This window comes from Lissotriton helveticus, chromosome 11 (assembly GCF_964261635.1).
Source record: "Lissotriton helveticus chromosome 11, aLisHel1.1, whole genome shotgun sequence".
Taxonomy (NCBI): domain Eukaryota; kingdom Metazoa; phylum Chordata; class Amphibia; order Caudata; family Salamandridae; genus Lissotriton; species Lissotriton helveticus.
The window spans coordinates 936,252,253-936,269,854 of NC_136072.1; the positions used below are offsets into that span (position 1 = coordinate 936,252,253).

The window sequence follows — 17,602 nt, forward strand, 5'->3', positions numbered from 1 at the left end:
AATCGTGACGTTGGCGAAAATAAATAAAAACAAAGGAAGAATATGAATTTTCACCAAAGCAACCCAACCAATAATAGAAGTTGGTAAATTCTGACATTCATTTAAAAACCAACGCACCTTCCCTAGTGTAGAAGCATATCTTTAAAATATATATCCACAAAATCGGACGTCATGAAGTTGACCAAATATTGAATTGGGGCAGTAGGTGAATAATGGGCCTGCATTGGTATTGGTAGAATCTGCGACGTGCAACTGAAGAGCAAAGCTTTGGACTTGAAATGATTAATTTAATATCCCCCTATACTTCAATTTAAGAGAAAGCGTTATTATTGTTCCTTTTCTCTGCTGCCAGATATAAAACCATATAGTCTGCAAACAGTTTCAATTTTGCAGCTTTGATGACCGGGGATAGAACACTTGAATCTTGACAAATTGCGCAAGTCAGTGGTTAGATGAACAAATAAAAAAAAGAATGGGGCAACCTTGTCTAATACCCCTCATAATTAATCGCCAGACTGGTTTTGAATGGATTATGATTCTGCTGGAGTATTTTTATTCAAATTTCTTAATAGATTCACAAAGCTAAGTGGAAATTTAAACCTGGTTAAGATGGCTGTTAGACTCGTGATCCTTACCCCAAACGTTTTGCCTGCTCAGCTCCTCTTTTTGCTGTATCTTTTTGTGGGCCTTAGGACTCTAAGTACTCTACCACTGCTAACCAGGGTATATTGACCATGCCTTTTTTCGTATCATCTGGTGCTGCAGTCAGAGGCATGCCCATACTCATCGCATAAGAGTTGACTTACGAAATACAGGGGGTAATGAGAAAGGCAGTGGAAAGATGGATTCAGGTTAAAACATCAGTACAGAACCATATAATTAATTGCATATGCTAATATGGCCCTATCGAAGATTCTATTCTAGCATTCTGAGTATTCCAAGGTCCCCAGATCACCTTATGATTTTGTTGAATCCTCTGCTCATGTGTATTACCTCCTATGCCTGGGCACAAATATCCATCCCCCTTTCCCACTCCATTAGCAATGAGGGAGAGGTGTGGCACAGCAGCCAGGGCAGGTGACTCAGGAGTATTGGCAGTCATTGGCTTCTGCCACACCTCCAAAATCGGCTCCATCAGAGCTTCATTGAATGGGAGCATTGGCTTCATCACTGAAGGAGAGTAAAACCTCCGTCAGAATGTTAGACCTGACTTCCTCAGTGGGCTACTGCAGATCCAGAAGGTCAGCAATCTTCTGTATAACTTTGTGATATGGAGCCACCTTCTGGGAAGGCAGAGCCTTGGGAGAAGAGAGCTCCCACTCCGGAGAAGTGTCCAACCCACTGGCCTCCTGAAGACCTTCAAAGTCATCCACAGACTCAAGAATGTCTCCCTCCTCAACCTGCTCCTGCTGCTTCTGGAAATCCTCCTCTTCCAGAAGCCTTTGTGCCAACCTCCTGGAACGCATTTTTGCAATCAGTATCGGGGGTGCCAGACAAGGCACCAGTGACTTTGGAGTCAGCGTCGATCGAGGTCCATCAGTAGCGGTCAGCGTTGCCGCACGAAGTAGAGAAATCACCGGCCCAGAGCCTGACGTAGCCGGAGAAAAGTTCGCTCTTGAGAAGGGATCGGCATCGAGAACATCGGTGTCGGGAGAGGCCATGACACATTCATCGGCATGAAAGGTACGAATGGTGCCTGGGCATAATGCTGGGGGATGCCCACATTATAGGAAAATGGTCCCACAAGGCCAGCCGGCTCACCGGATGGGTTAGCTGCCCTGGCAAACATGCAAAATATCGCATTAAGAAAATGCAACAGGTCCATACCTGGAACCGGAAAAGGTGGGTACGGATCCGGAGCTGCCTGGTCTGGAATAGTCCGAGGCAGGTTCTGGTTGTGGCGCCGGAGACTCCGAAGCCGGAATTGGTGAAGCCAGAGGTGCAGGAGGCGTTTCCCTAGGCGCTGGAGAATCCCTTGACGCCGGAGAATGCACTGGAGTCACCCATGGAGAAGGAGAAGAGGAAGGCGAGTTGTCATCTTTCCTATGACGCTGCTGGACTGGGGACACTGACCTTGATAACTTGCCTTTCGAAGAATGACGCCTGGACCCATGAGCCGCTTCTTCTTGTGTTTTTTGGACAACCTCGAGGTGTGCTGGGTTAGTGACTTCGACCTTGACTTGGTCCTCTCTTCCGGCCTCCCTTCTCCTTCTTCGCCCGGGCCATGAATAACTTTGCCTCCCTTTCCTCAAGAGCCTTCGGATTTATCCTAAGACACGTCGAGCATCCCTCGACGTCATGATTCGACGACAGGCACCAAAAGCAATCTTCGTGGGGGTCTGTGATGGACATATGACCCCCACATCCCTTACAAGGTTTGAACCCTGACTTTTTCTGCGTAGCCTTCGCACTGCTACAAATGCAGATCGTACTGTGACAATGTTAACCTACAAAGAAATGGAGAGTCGTAGAAAAACTGTTATGGGAACTGACGTCAGCACACCAACAAGGTCTTATGGCTCCGATGACATCATACGGAGTCGCAAGCGGAGCCATGCTGTTGAGACGTCCTCGTCGGCGTGGGACAGCTATGAAAAAAGCTTCTGTGGAATGCTGGGGCAAGGGTACTTCAAAAGGTGAGGAATCCACAGGCAGATGTAACCATCAGAAGCCACTCCCATTAAAGACATAATATGCATTTGTTCACCAATTACCTCTACAAGAATGGACTGTCCTTGTCTTCAGATATTCCTCCACAATTTTACTTACACGGTAGACAAATAATTTTTTATAACTAAAAACCATGGGGGTGTATTTCTGGCCCCCAAAAATTTAGAATTCCGGTTAACAGGTGCGCTCCATGCTTACAGCGGAAATGTATATTGGATATCTATATACAGTTTATGAATCAGTAACTCTCATGATATTGGCGGACAACAACCGGTTACACCCAAGACAGTCTGGCTTCAAACCCAATTTTAGCACTGCGACCGCATTGGTGGAGGTTACTGAGTGCATCGGAGGCACCCTGGATACAGGGAGGGAAGGCAGAGCTGATAATGTTAGACCTGTCAGTGGCCTTTGACACGGTCCCCCACACCAGGCTGTTGTTGTGCCTCCAATCAATTGGAGTGAAAGGTCAAGTTCTGTACTGGCTTGTATCTTTTTTGAGTGGTAGAGGACAGGAGGTATGGGTCCCTCCTTTTTCTTCAGAGTCCCTGGAATTAGCAGTGGATTGCCTCAGGGCTCTGCCCTGAGTCCCACACTGTTCAACATTTATTTCAAACCTCTAGCACAGCTGGCAGAAGCCGTGGAGGCATAGGTAATCTCATATGCCGAAAACGCAACAGCTGCTATTTTCCTTTAAGAAGGGAGAAGAGATTGCAGGGAAATCAATTAAATCTTGTTTAGTTGCTGTATTCTGCTGGATGACCATCAATCAATTGAAGTGTAATGCAGACAAAACAGAAATTCTGTTTTTTGGTCAAAATTCCTTACCAACTTGGCAGATCTTTTGGCCAGATGTTGCCCCCCCCCCCTCCTCAGGCCCAAATGGGAAAAGTAGTCAAAAATCTCAGTGTCATATATGAGCGCTGTCTTTCTTTTCAACCACAAATTAATTTTATGGCAGAATCATGCGTAGTTCTGCTGCACATTCTGAAAATCATTCTGCATTTTCTCTCATTCTCGGCCAGAAAATCAGTTGTCCAGGCACTTATCACATCTAGGCTGGACTATGCAAACGTTTTATATGTGGACCTGCCGGACTTCCTGGCCAATAGACTCCAGGTGGTCCAGAACATGGCAGCCTGCATCATCCTCAACCTGCTGTTGAGATTTAATTTCACATCTATACATTCTCTCAAAAGTATTCACTATTAACAGCATTCTTCAAAAACTTGCTGAAGCCAAGGTTACTCAAACATTTTCTAAGGCAAAAAGCACATTTATAAAAACTTAAACCAGGCAAATATCTTTTTAATGGAACAATGGATCTAGAAACAATTTTCAAATACTTAAGGCACAATTAGAGAACATGGGACAACAATTTGCCTTGAGGAATTTCAAAATAGCTTCCACGCATATTTACATTCTGGTCACTTTGATTGTTTTGAAAGCTTAATCCTGGAAGACCTTTTTCAATTTGAAGTAGTGCACAACTATAATCAAGATATTGTACAAATAATAATAGCTAACATATTTTTTTGATCTTATCCACTGTGTGAGCAAATTATTCCTTCCAGCATAATTGAGATCCTTTATAGTAGATTTCAGATGTGTTGCCTTTAATTCAGTCTTGTTTATCCCATGAACCAAAAATGTGGGGCCTGTCTCGAAAAAATTTCATATTTTAAATCACAATTCAGTAGCTATATTTTTTAGTATATGCAAGATCACTGCACCACAATACTCCAAGGCACGCACCTCTGACTAATAGCTGAACCTTTTATAACATGTTTGAAAGAAAAGTAGGAGTAGTTTCTTACCTGTAACTCCATTTCTGAAGTAGGGGTATCTCTGTTATAGTAATAATCTTGTGAATAGTCCCGCCCATGTGCGTGGACCCCGGAGCAATCGAAATAGTCTCTTAAGTTGTCTTCTTCTGCAGTCCTGCATAGACACTTAAGAGAAAATCAAGGACAAATAATGCAGCCTAAAAGTACAAGGCTACATTGGCCAGCACTTCATCTTGAAGTGAAAAGGATAGCCAAATAATATTAAAGTTTAAACACTTTGTAAAGTTTCACACCTAGAGAAACTCCCCTTCACAAAAATCCTTTGTCATGATAGAGAGGAAGGGTTGGACACAAAAGCCCCATAGGCTTCCATTATGTGTCTGGAAAAGGGATACCGTGCCTTTAAGGAACTCTCCCGAGACCCTCGGTATCCCAGGATGCACAGCCAAAGGCCTTTTACTTTCAGTTCTTTTTGAAGGTGTATAAAGCTAGGCCGGTAGCATTCAGTACATTTATGAATCACAAAAGGGGGAGAAGGAAAAGTCTTTCAACTTTCTTAGTTTCAATATCAAATAATCAATGGGGGAAGGATCACTTGTCCTGAGTAACCAGGGTTTTGTTGTTACATCGGTTCCTGTTCCTATAAGAAAACCCTCATTCACGTACCAAGGCTCGAATGGCGGTGTATCTTGGTTCTCCGCCTTTTTGTTAGCAGCGTGACAGCATCATCATTGGGTTTAGTTGTATGCTTTCTCCACTCAGAGGTTGACCACTGGTTAGTGCAGTAGTGATTAGACATTGAAGTGTTCAATAAAAGGGCTTCTGTGACCAGTTGATACAAATTTTAATTAATACTGTAGAAAAGCCTGGTTAAAAGAATTGGGCGTGCATACGAAGCTGGAGTTAGGGGGCTACCGTCAACATGTTTCAGCCACTAAGTGCCCATAAGGGGTCAGGTTGGCTTTCTTCAGGACCTGGTGTCTCTAGTGAAATAGTGAAAAAATGAGAAAAGATGACCTTATCTTGTAGGTTAAATTCTAGGAAAACTTTTCCGAATTTCGTAAGGTCTTGTGAGTACCTGTGGGTACAAAAAGAATGGGGGAGGGGGTGAGAGCAGACAATACAAACACATAGAAAGCGTCAATGCGCAATTTCATAAATGCTGTAGTGCTTGAGAAGCAGAAGAAGGGTAAGGAACCAAAAAATGGCAATTCTTAGTTACATAAGGCAAAATTCTCTCCGTCCTCATAGGCAAACGTTCTCTCATTGATCACAATAAGCATGTAAATGTGCCTTCATTTAGTTGTGAGAAATAGTTTCAAAAGCAGTCTCTATTGAGAGTGTGTGTGTAGAGAATGAGTCATGTTTGGTTCGGGACATGGCCGCATTCAGGTTTCATTTGCGAATATTGGGTTAACAGCTCTGTGCTCGTGGGATTCAAAGTGGCATTGTCTAATGTTTAGGAGACGTGAGCATTCAATGTTGGTCGCCTTGTGCGTGTTAATAAAAGCCCACATCTCTCAAAGTGTAGGCGCGTTCTTGATGTTATTTATCACTGTGTGAGTGACGCCTTCAATGCTGGTTAAGATGGCGTTACTTCCCGTATTGTAAAGTTTTACATCCAGATAAGCATCATGTTTTGTTCAGGACATATCCGCATTCAAGAGTAATTTGCGAATATTGGGTTAATACCTCTGCGCTTGTGGAATTCATAGTAGCATGGTTTAATATTTAGGAGACGTGAGCATTCAATGTTGGGCACCTTATGTGTGTTAATATAGTGCCACATCTCTCAAAAATGCGCGTGTGTTCTTGTTGTCATTTTACCACTGTGTGAGCGACGGCTTTTATGGGGTTACTCCCCGTTTTGTAAGATTTAACCTGGGTGCTACTAATGCTACTGTGAATTCCACAAGCGCAGAGGTATTAACCCAATATTCGCAAATGACACTTGAATGGGTTCAAAAGGTTCCTTCATCAACCGGGACAGCACCACATTCAGTTCCCATCAATCCCTCCAAAGAATCTTTAATTACAGGAATCTGGAAGAAGGATGTTTGCGAAGGGCATTTCCTATACGCATTTAATGCTGCGGAGTAAACCTTAATAGAATGGAAATTAAGGCCAGATTGAGCCAAATGCAAGAGATATGGAAGGATGACATCTTCCTTGCAGGAGGTAGGATCAGCATTCTTGGACGTGCACCAGATGCAGAACCTCTTCAATTTGTAGGCATAAGAAGTCCTGGTGGAAGGTCTCTTAGCCTCCTTGAGTAGCTCCATGCAGTCGTCAGGCAAGTTCAAGTGTCCATTCTGTACTATCTCAGGAGCCATGCCGCCAAACTCAACGATGGGAGGTTGGGGTGCACCATCTACCCTCCGAACTTCGTTAGAAGGTCCGGCCGACATGGAAGCTGCAGGTGGGGTTGGAGAGACCGGTGGAGCAGGTCTGTGAACAACCACTGTCGAGGCCACTCCGAAGCAATGAGGATCATTCGCACTCTGGACTGAGACAGTTTGATGAGCACTGCCGGAATCAGAGGAATGGGTGGAAAAGCATACAGAAAGCTGTTCGGCCAGCTGATCCATAGCGCATTCCCCAGAGTCCCTGGTTGGTAAAACCTGGAAGCGAAGTCTCGGCATTTGCTGTTTTCGGCGGTGGCGAACAGATCTATGCCTGGAGTGCCCCATCTTTTGAAGATGTCTCCTAGCACCTCGTCGTTTAAAACCCACTCGTGGTTCTCCTGAACGAGCCTGCTGAGTGAGTCCGCCTGAGCATTCTGCACACCTGGTAGATGGGTCGCCGTTATCACCAGTCCTCTGGCTAACAGCCAGTGCCAGATCGCCTGCGCTTCCTGGGACAGTGTGCGCGATCTTGAGTCCCCCTGCTTGTTGAGGTAATACATTGTGGTCGTATTGTCCGTCTGTACAAGCAAGGAGTGCGTCTGGAAGGACGGATGAAAGGCTTTCAGCACCAAATGAACAGCTCTGAGCTCCAGAAAGTTGATGTGGTACGTGGATTCCATCTGGGACCACATTCCCTGGATCTGTAGATGGTCTGAATGCGCCCCCAGCCGTGGAGAGAAGCATCCGTCACAATAGTCTGTGTGGGAATGTCCTTGTGGAAAGGGACCCCCTTGAGGAGATTCTCTGCTGAACACCACTATCTCAGGTACTGTTGAGCGTGTAGAGACAGTTGGATCCTGTCGTCCCAGCTCCCTCGTTTCTGGTCCCATTGCTCCTCCAAACATTCCTGCAGCGGTCTCATGTGGAGGCGTGCATGTGGTGTGAGGAAGATGCAAGAGGCCATCAACCCCAGAAGAGAAGACACCGTCTTTACTGTCGTTGATGGAACTGACAGGAGAGCCTGAGCCTTCCGAAGGATCGATGAGCGTCGCTCCTCAGAAGGAGACACGCTTGCTTTGAGAGTATTGATGGAGGCTCCTAAGTACTGCAGGCACTGAACAGGAGTCGGAATGGACTTGGCCATGTTGATGTGCAAACCCAGCTGATTCAACAGAACGGCCGTCCTGTTGAAATGCAATTGCGCTTCCTGGAAAGTGGAGGCTTTGATCAACCAGTTGTCCAGGTTCGGGTAGACAAACACCTTGTTCTTTCTCAGGTGCGCTGCCATCACTGCCATGCATTTTGAAAAAGTCCTGGGTGCAGACTTCAGTCCAAACGGTAGTACGGTGTACTGATAGTGATTGGTGCCGACTAGGAAGCGCAGGAACTACTGGTGTTTCAGTGCAATGGGCACATGGAAGTACGCATCCTGCAGATCTATTGCACAAAGCCAGTCTCCTCGTTGCAGCTGAGGATAAATCTGGTGCAAGGACAGCATGCGAAATTGATCCCTGCAAATCCACTTGTTTGCTTGTCGCAAATCCAGAATGGGCCTGAACTCGTTCTTGTCCTTTTTGCGAACTAGAAAGAAGCTTGAGTATAGACCCTTTCCCCTTTGAGACAGAGGGACGTCTTCTATCGCCCTTTTTCTTAACAGGGCATCGGCCTCCGCTTGGAGTTCTCGCAGCTGGTAGTGCGAGGGAACCGGTGGAATGGCTGGAGGAGGGCTGACAAACCGAAAACTCTATCCATTGCAAACAATATTCAGCACCCACTTGTCCGGAGTAATTTTTCTCCACTCTGCCAAGTAATTCTGTATGCTTCCCCCCCACCGGAGCGGGTAACGGACGAGGGGGAAGTAACTCCTCAGGGCTTAGACCCGGCCGGACCCTTATTCGCCGAGGAGGACTGCTGTCCGCCTCTGCCCCTCTGACGTTTCTGGAAGGGTTGTCGCTGGTATTGCTATTGTTACAGCTGCTGCTGCTGGCCAGCTTGGTGACCTTGCCCCCGTTGATACCTCTGGAATGAGTAATGTCTCTGGCAGGGACGGTATGACTTCCGCTGGTCCTTTGGTTTCTCCAAACCTACAGCCTTCAGCGCTTCCACTTCTGCCTTCATGCGAGCAATCTCCTCGTCCACATGAGCCCCAAAGAGGGTGGATCCCGAAAAAGGTAAATTAGCAATCCGCTGTTGCGCCTCAGGCTTAAGAGAGGTAAGGCGCAACCAAGAATATCGCCTCAAGTTTATGCCATGGCAGTACCCATGCGCGGCCAGGAGAGAGGTATCCGCCGCCGAACTGATGACCTGATTTGAGACCATCATGCCCTCATTCAGAATCTCCTGGAAGTCTTCCCTCCTGTCTCTTGGGAGGAGCTCAATGAACTGCTGTAGGGACTCCCACAAGGAGCGGTCATATCTGCCCAAAAGTGCTGATGCACTAGCTGCCTTCATCGAAGTGGCAGCGGTACTGCAGACTCTCCGTCCTGCCGAATCCATGTGCCAGCTCTCCTTGTCTGGAGGGACCGTAGACAATGGGGCAGTGGAATGCTGCTTCTTGGCCGCAGTCAGGATGACAGAATCCGGTACAGGATCTGCTCTCAAGAATGCTGGATCAGAATCCGGGGGCCTGTACTTCTTTTGAAGTCTAGATGGCGCCGACTTCACTGAGGCCGGCGTCAGAAACAGCTCCATGGCCGGTTCTTCCAGTCCTGGCACCAAAGGTAGAAACGGGCGAGAGACGTGCCTGCGCTGCAACGTTTCAAAAATCACAGAAGTGGAAGGGGTGAGCACAGTCAGTGTGATCCCCAACTTCGCTGCCCCCCTCAGCAGCACATCCTGGAACGTCACAATGTCATCCACTGGCGACACTCTCGTCCGAGGAGAGTCCGACAAAGTGGCAGAGTATCTCCTGTCACTGGACGAGTCAGTGTATCTGGACATGACCTTTCCTTCCACCAACGATGGGGTGATCTCGAAGATCTACGCTCACTGCGAGAGCGATGCCTCCCTCTGGCTCTTGACCTTGGCTTTCTAGGCCTTGCAGGAATCACCAGCCCAGGGGGCTGTGGAAACGGAAGAGGTTGTGCCGGAACCACAGGATTCGGTTGTGGAGGCGGAGGTGGAGGCGGAGGAGGGGGAAGATGAGGAGAGGAGGAGGAGGTGGTGGTGGTGGTGGAGGAAGCTGCGGAAGAAGAGGAGGCGTAGGCGTCCTGGGCCTTGAGGGAAAGCAGGTCCGGGAATAATCAGAGTCCGGTGACCAAATAACTCTTCTCTTCTTATGAGAAGGACTCGGGGAGGGTGACCTCTCTGAGCGTGAACGCCAGCGCGACCGGGGACTTGCCGATGATGATGAGATGGTAACCACAGAGGCACTAGACACCGTCCTATGCCTCGACCTCCTCTCCGACGTCGACTTTTCTCTCCTCGACGTCAATGACTTAGGACGTCTCTCTTCTCGACGTCGTTCTTCCTGACGTTGACAAACTCCCCGACATAGAGTGTCTTCGCCTCGCGGCAATCTCTCTCTCCTCGACGTCGATCTTCCTGTCGACGTTGAAGGCGAACGGCGGTATCGCCTCGACCGTGAGTGCCTGTCTCTTCGGAACTCCTCGACGTCGACCTCATCCGAGGTCTCGACGTCCTACCCCTCGACGCCGAACGGCGACATCGCTTCAACACAGAGCCCTGGGTTGACGGGGAGCAGATGGTAGTCACACCTCTCGACGCCAAAGCCATCGACGTCGACCGGGACCGGTGCCTTTTCTTGACTGGGGAGGCCCCCATAGGCCGATGCACAGGCAGAGAATGATGATAGAGTCCCTCTATGCCCAGAAGTCCCACCTGGTTCTGATGTCTCCTCTGCTCCAGGCCTTGGAGACGGATCTTCTACCTCTCACGCAGGGTCCTCCTGGAGAAAGAGTGACAGATATCACAGGAGTCAGGGACATGGGTAGAAGGGAGACAGAGTATGCATACTCTGTGGGAGTCAGATTTTGCCTTCTTCCTACCACACTCCGGGCATTTGTCGAATAAAGCTGGCATTTCGACAAGAAAGAGGTGGCAAAACTCGTCAAAAGAGACAGCAACTGGAAGAGGAAGACCCCAGACGTCGAGTGAAACACTCAAAACACTGGAAAAGCTCAAAAAATTGAGGATATACCCAAAAATGTAGAGCTCAATGCTCCAGGGATCTGCTAGCAGGAGCCGGAAAAAATAAAGTAAAAGGCCTTTGGCTGTGCATCCTGGGATACAGAGGGTCTCTGGAGAGTTCCTTAAATGCACGGTATTCCTTTTCCAGACACATAATGGCAGCCTATGGGGCTTGTCTGTCCAACCCTTCCTCTCTATCATGACAAAGGATTTATGTGAAGGGGAGTTTCTCTAGGTGTGAAACTTTACAAAGTGTGTAAAATTTAATATTAATTGGCTATCCTTTTCACTTCAAGATGAAGTGCTGGCCAATGTAGCCTTGTAGTTTTAGGCTGCATTATTTGTCTTTGATTTTCTCTTAAGTGTCTAATCAGGACTGCAGAAGAAGACAACTGAAGAGACTATTTTGATTGCTCCAGGGTCCACGCACATGGGCGGGACTATTCACAAGATTATGACTATACACAGAGATCCCCTACTACAGAAATGACTGTATCATGTTAATTACATTTAATCACTGATGGCCCAAATGTATCTCAAATGTCTTGCTCACAGTACACTGATATAGTCCAAATGTTCTCTTCAACAATATTTCCTCTAGTTTGTAAAATGTTGCAGTTAAGCCCAAGATAGCTGCAGGGAAGCCATACAAAGCAGTGGGAATTATCCGACGCCCATAGCTGTGAAGTTATAGATGACCAATAGTACAGAGTATTGAATCATAATAAACCTGCCATCACCATCAAGTCATTATTAGCCACAGCTTCCTTCTGATTTTTCCAGTTCAGGGTAAATGTGAAAATGCCCCCTAAGAGCGTATATTTTTTAATAGTTACCAATGGGCTACAACCTAATGACCAACTACGTTTTTTAGTGTATTTCCACAACCACAGGGTCTGAGTTTGTGATGTATTAACTGTCAATCTTTCAGAGTTACAGCATTAATTCAATAAGCCTAAATGACACTGCGTGTTAACCTTTGTTCAGTCCAGAACCACAAGGTAATCAAAATACACGAGAACACAAATACATTTCGAGACTACCTTTGGAGGGAAACTCCAAGAGCTCTTAAGAGTGCAGGAATTCATTCAAAAATAAGGATAAAAACAGAAGGGACAATACACATTCCAGTTTTTATCCATTTGCAACTGATATTTGATATGGCAATGTACAGTGATCGTCTAATTGTATCTGAAGCCAATTGGATGATAAAGTTTACAATTCATAAGAACAATCATCTCCCCCCCCTAGCATCCCCATCTCCTTCATATTCCACCGCAACAGAAAGCTATCAATGGAGTCAAAGGCGAAATGGAAGTCGATAAAATAGGTGCGTAGGTAACCTATGCAGGGCCGGACTGGGAAGCAAAACCGGCCCTGGCTAAGTGCTCGGTTGGCCCCCCAGGTAGTTGGGGCTGTAGCCGAGCTGTTTGCCAGGGCTGGTTTTGGCCGATTTTGTTACAGGGGGCGATATTGCAGCTATGCTGCAAAAACGGCCCTGTAACAAAATCGCCCCCGCAGGGGCTTAAAACCAGTCCCCATCCTAGCGGCCCACCAGGGAATCGCACGGTGCCCGCTACGGCCAGTCCGGCCCTGAACCTATGACTGTCACTGTTTACTTCCTGGACAGATTTCAAATGGCAAAAATGTCCAAAGTGCTCATTCCAGGACACTGTGTTGTTTACTCCCAAGGGATATAGCCATTTTAGTAGCTTCCATCACTAGATAAAACAACATTGCTCATGTAAAGAATTAGCAACAAGAATCAGGAAGGTAAATCAAAAGATATGTGCTTGGATCTTGTCTGTTACCTTTCTTAAAAATTGTTTTTATGTAGGACCGTGTCCAAGATGAGGGTAGTCAGTCTGTATGCAATATGGATTAAAATGATGGGGAAAAAAAAGTTTTGACCACCAGGAAGGGGCTTTTATAACCACCACACTTAGTACTCCATTCAGGTCAGGAGCACTCCTATTTTTTAATTATTTTTTCCATTTGGTCCGCCAAGATCCAGCTTACCAAATTATAATCAATGTGAAATCAATCTTCACGGATTCTTTTCTTGGTGGACCACTAAGCCGTATAGATCTATGGAGACATTTCTACCTTCTAGCACGTTCGCTATCAAACCACAAAAAAGAAGGTCTAATGCTGTTAGATTTTACTTAACTAGATATTGTTGTCAACACAGATTTTAATTTCGATTGATACTGTGCACAATGGTCTCCGTTTCCTAAAGGCCTCACGTCAACTAGATTGGCAAATGAAATTATTTTACCTTCAATCTCTGGTTTGGCTTTAATTTTAGTTTTATTTGGCTTTGCAAGATTGTTAAATTCACTTTGTATAATACGGTAGGGACTTTATGACATAAGTGGTCACTTTCCTCTACTGTTAGAATATTAAACTTTTTGCAGCAACCAAAGAGTCCGATATTGACCATGTAATAATCCATATGGCCTGGATTCCGGCCATGAATATAAATTCGACTTGTCAGTGAATCACCCACAGATAGACCCTTCACAGGGCATAGTCGACACTCAAATAATGCCCTCCCATAGCGAGTCCATGAAAACAAGGCTGACACTCACATAACGTCCTCCCATAGAAAGTCCATGTAAGCAAAGCTTGACTGATAGCAGGCTGTTTTAGGAATACAATCTCAATACCATAAATCTCTGTCATGTATTAATAGTCTACTGTTTCAAGCAAGCCCTGAGTCTTGCCTTCAAAACCCACCCACTATTAGAGAAGCGATCAGGATAAGTATTGAGGGCTGCCAAAATATCTTGCCCAAAGTAATCAATCATTTCATGGTTTTCATTTTGGCAAATAGATGCTTAGAAAGACTATTTCCAAAACTCGGTCTGGCCCAGGGTGAGAAAGATGTGCTCCCATTGTATTCTTGCTCATCAGGTTAAAAATGTAATAGAGAGATCCAAGGTCACCTTAATTAACAACGCTGCCTCACCTGAGGGGCATTCCATGGTTGTCAAAATGTTTTTGTTTTGTTATATATTTGTTTATTGAATAGCTGTATAATATATACAGTAGGTCCCTTGCAAGGGGCCAGAACGAACATCAATGATCACTAATAGTACAAGCATTTTTTTATTTCTCATAGAGCAAAATAACAGCCCTAGGAACTTCCCACCACCCTCCTACCTATTGCCCCCCGTGGCACTTAAAAGAAGAATACTGTGACCTCAACTAAGCATCTCATCACATTCGGCAGTATTACAACATATGGCAGTCCCAAGAGTAGGCACATCTACAGCATTAGATTACAGTATCTATTGTAAATCAGGGTTTGTAAGAAGATACACAGAGGGTGGAGCCCAAAAGTCCTTAGGGCGCAAAGTTTCAGGCAATTCCTCGGCATAGATCTCAAGTTGCTCTTTGCAATACAGTAAATCTCGGACCCACTTTTTCAGTGTTGGGGGTAAGTCTGGAGCCCCAGCATTGTGCCACCGCTCTCTTAGCTAATAAGGTCGAAACAGCTACCAGTATGCGGTTGCAGGGTTTAAGATTCTTTACCCAGCCTAATAGGCAAACCTCAGGAGTACATAGCATGGGTTCCGACACCATATTGGTAAGCATGTTCGTCACCTTACCCCAACCCTGGTTGTCAAAATTGAATATACAATCACAGTACGGTTTGGATGAGGTGAGTACTTAGCCATGTTTTGTGCAATAACAATAGCACACACCCATCCACATTTTACTGAGGATGGTATTCTCACTTTAATACGCAAAATCATGTATGTTCCATGAAAAAATCGAACTGACTACAGCCCCCCACTACATCTATTGAAGGAGTATGAAGCAAAACCTAAAGGAGACCAATTGCGGTGCAGGTGTGGGTTTGAAGTCTGAGGACCTGATGAGAAAGGTAAATATGTATTGTACTTGCCATTTGGTGTTACTATCTTCTACGTAGAGGTGTTCTTTATTTTTTTTGCAGAGTTTTATATAGCGCGAACTAGACCCGAACCGAATCAGGTATCAGAGCGCTTTACATAGCACCAGTTACGTTACATGAGGACACACTTTCATTCTATGTTCTATGTTCTTGGCCAAAGATTGGTACACACTTTAATGGTGAATTCATTCATAATAGCTCTAACATCAGGGCAATTTGGCTGGGGAGGGGGCAATTCTAGCCGATTTTGAAAAAGTAACTTTACTATTGATGGTTTAATATGGCAGGCTCTATCTAAAAACGGAACCTTAGCTTCCATAAACAGATTCAAAGTTGTCAGTCAGTGGAGTAAAGATATTTCTTGAGGTTGGTGTTGTTGGTGTGACTATATTTTCTATAGACATTGGCTTAACTGGGCTTCTATCTCTTTTCTAGTTAAAAGTCCCACTAATTGGTGTACATGAGAAGTTGTTTCAGTATGCTCTTGAGAATGTACAAAAGGATTCTCTGAAATTATTTATATTTTTCATACCAGTTCTTACATTACTATTATTAAAGTCCAATAATTCCTGCAAAACATACCATATACAAATCTGTGTTCTATTTCCATGCAGGGACAAAAGGTTCCAAAAGATTACATAATTTGATAAATATATATGAGCAGACGGGAGAAAAGGACTCAGATCAAGAAAATAAGTATTTTTGATTGTAAACAGAGTTTTAATTGTGGCAATGTTGTTGGTCTTTTTTATGGTGTGGTCAAGCAAGATCCTGCAAAACAGCAGTCCTCCTTCCCTGCTAAACCAGGTTTAACGTCTATTTTTACAGACAGGGAAACCACTGAGATACTATTTATGGAGACTTAGTCGGCTCTGCGGATTGTAGCACCTGAACCAGAAGTCCGCCCACCACTCGACTGCCGGGTCACAGCCACTACTGTGCCCCTCAACTGAGGATGCCTGCTCTTTATTTTCAATGGCGGAAAAATGCTGAGAAATTTTTAAATGGACCCTTATCTCAAGGAACAAGCCCTCAGCGTGTAAGAGCCATTTACTTTTTGCTTAAAAAACACAATCTTTCGCTTTGGAGGATTGGCGGCTCTCTGCCCCAGGGCGGCTGATGTTGTCACCCTAGTCCCCTGGCAGGATTCCCGCCAACACTTTAATAAAGCCAGAAGAATACACATTGCCACATTAAATCTATTTGACTACCTTTAGTGGTTCATACAGACCTACTTGCCCTTAGAGTACAGCATGTATCAGTGTACTCAAAGGAATCTTGCACTCGTGTTGCATATAGTGTAAAACTGTCGGCCACTAGCAGAGTCTATCTGAACAAATCTAGCCTACAAGAATACTAACTCGCACAGTTTCCAGTATCAGATATATATAGACCACTCTTACCTTCACGACATTACTGCTGTTCCGGCTTGTAGTGACTGTAAAAGGGGATGATCTTAGTCCCAAAGTTACCTCTGGAAAAAACAGGGTTTGCACATCAAAACAATATCAAAGCATGAACCAAAAGTAGTTAGGTGGTAACAGACAAGCACATACACCGTTATTCATCAATTTTAGCCAGGACACCTTGCAACCGCTCCAATTTGTCTTTCAAAATGTATCTTTTCTAAGTGAAAGCTACAAAGCAATGCTAACAACACTTCCTCATTGTGGAGGCACCTGGAGGATTCAATTAGCACTATGTATTAGTACTACGTACATTTCTTAACTGATTCACATATGTTAGTGCACAAGCAAAGCACAGACAAAGTCTTAAACTTTGTTATAACTATGGTTCCAGTGTATGTCATCAGAGGATGAAGGTTTACTTCTTTTGTGAATGGGTAAGGTTTAAGTAGGGCTGGTAAAGTACTTCATTATGAGGGCTATGAGTGACTAGCACACTTCCTGAAAGGAGCAATGTTGTGATTGACAGGAGAAATCACCTACCTGCTCATCTCAAATCACAGAGAAGTAAGGCTTATCTCTTGTCTGAGCACATACTTCTTACTCTATGTGCATTTTGCTTTTGAGTGCACATTTTGTTCATATCTGCCAGCAAAGAGATATTTTCTAAAGCAGAGATTATTTGCGTTGAATTTCACTTAGGAATTCAAGTGTTACTAGGGTACCATAACTAGCTAGAAATTTGAGAATAAGTGGACACCATACTATCACAGAAGGCAGCAATTATGGTTACTACTGAGGCCAAAAGTCAGTGTCTTTGGAACCAACAAATAAGAGATTCTGAAAGGACACCAAAAAGTTGCATTACTGACACGAAATGTATATCAATTGTAAAAAGGAAGATCAAATGAAAGAGCATTGATTTCATCTAGCCTCTTTGAAATATGTATTCCTTTTGCTACAATGTAGTCGCCTTACAAGTATGTGGGTAGGAAACCATCAAACCTCAAGTACCAAAGGGAGGACCCATCCCTTCCCCGCCTGCTCATGCCACTAGCAAAATCAGGTACAAAACCATGAAATACTGCATCCTGTTATTGATCTGGCATTACCTCACAGGATCGAATGGGACTAGCTGACTTTCATAAACTGCTGAGAAAAATGGTACCAGTGAATTGCAACACTGTATCCAGTTGAGTCAAAACACAAGGAGACTCTGTGATTCATGTCCTACTAATAACATCCTGAACCACTCCCTGAATTTGAAGGGAGAGATAGAAAACTGACAGCAGGTCTTTAAGACTTTGTTTGCAATTTTTTGAG

At 45.0% G+C, this 17,602-nt stretch overlaps 1 protein-coding gene across 4 annotated transcripts in view; it reads right to left on the reverse strand.

Annotated features, from left to right (window-relative positions):
• Positions 1–17,602, reverse strand: part of SMTN (smoothelin) — a 1,119,422-nt gene that overhangs the window by 408,362 nt on the left and 693,458 nt on the right. For all 4 annotated transcript variants that reach the window (XM_078667269.1, XM_078667270.1, XM_078667267.1 and 1 more), the window contains exon 11: positions 16,277–16,347. In XM_078667269.1, the coding sequence (XP_078523395.1) occupies positions 16,277–16,347 (71 nt within the window). The remainder of the gene's footprint in view (positions 1–16,276; positions 16,348–17,602) is intronic.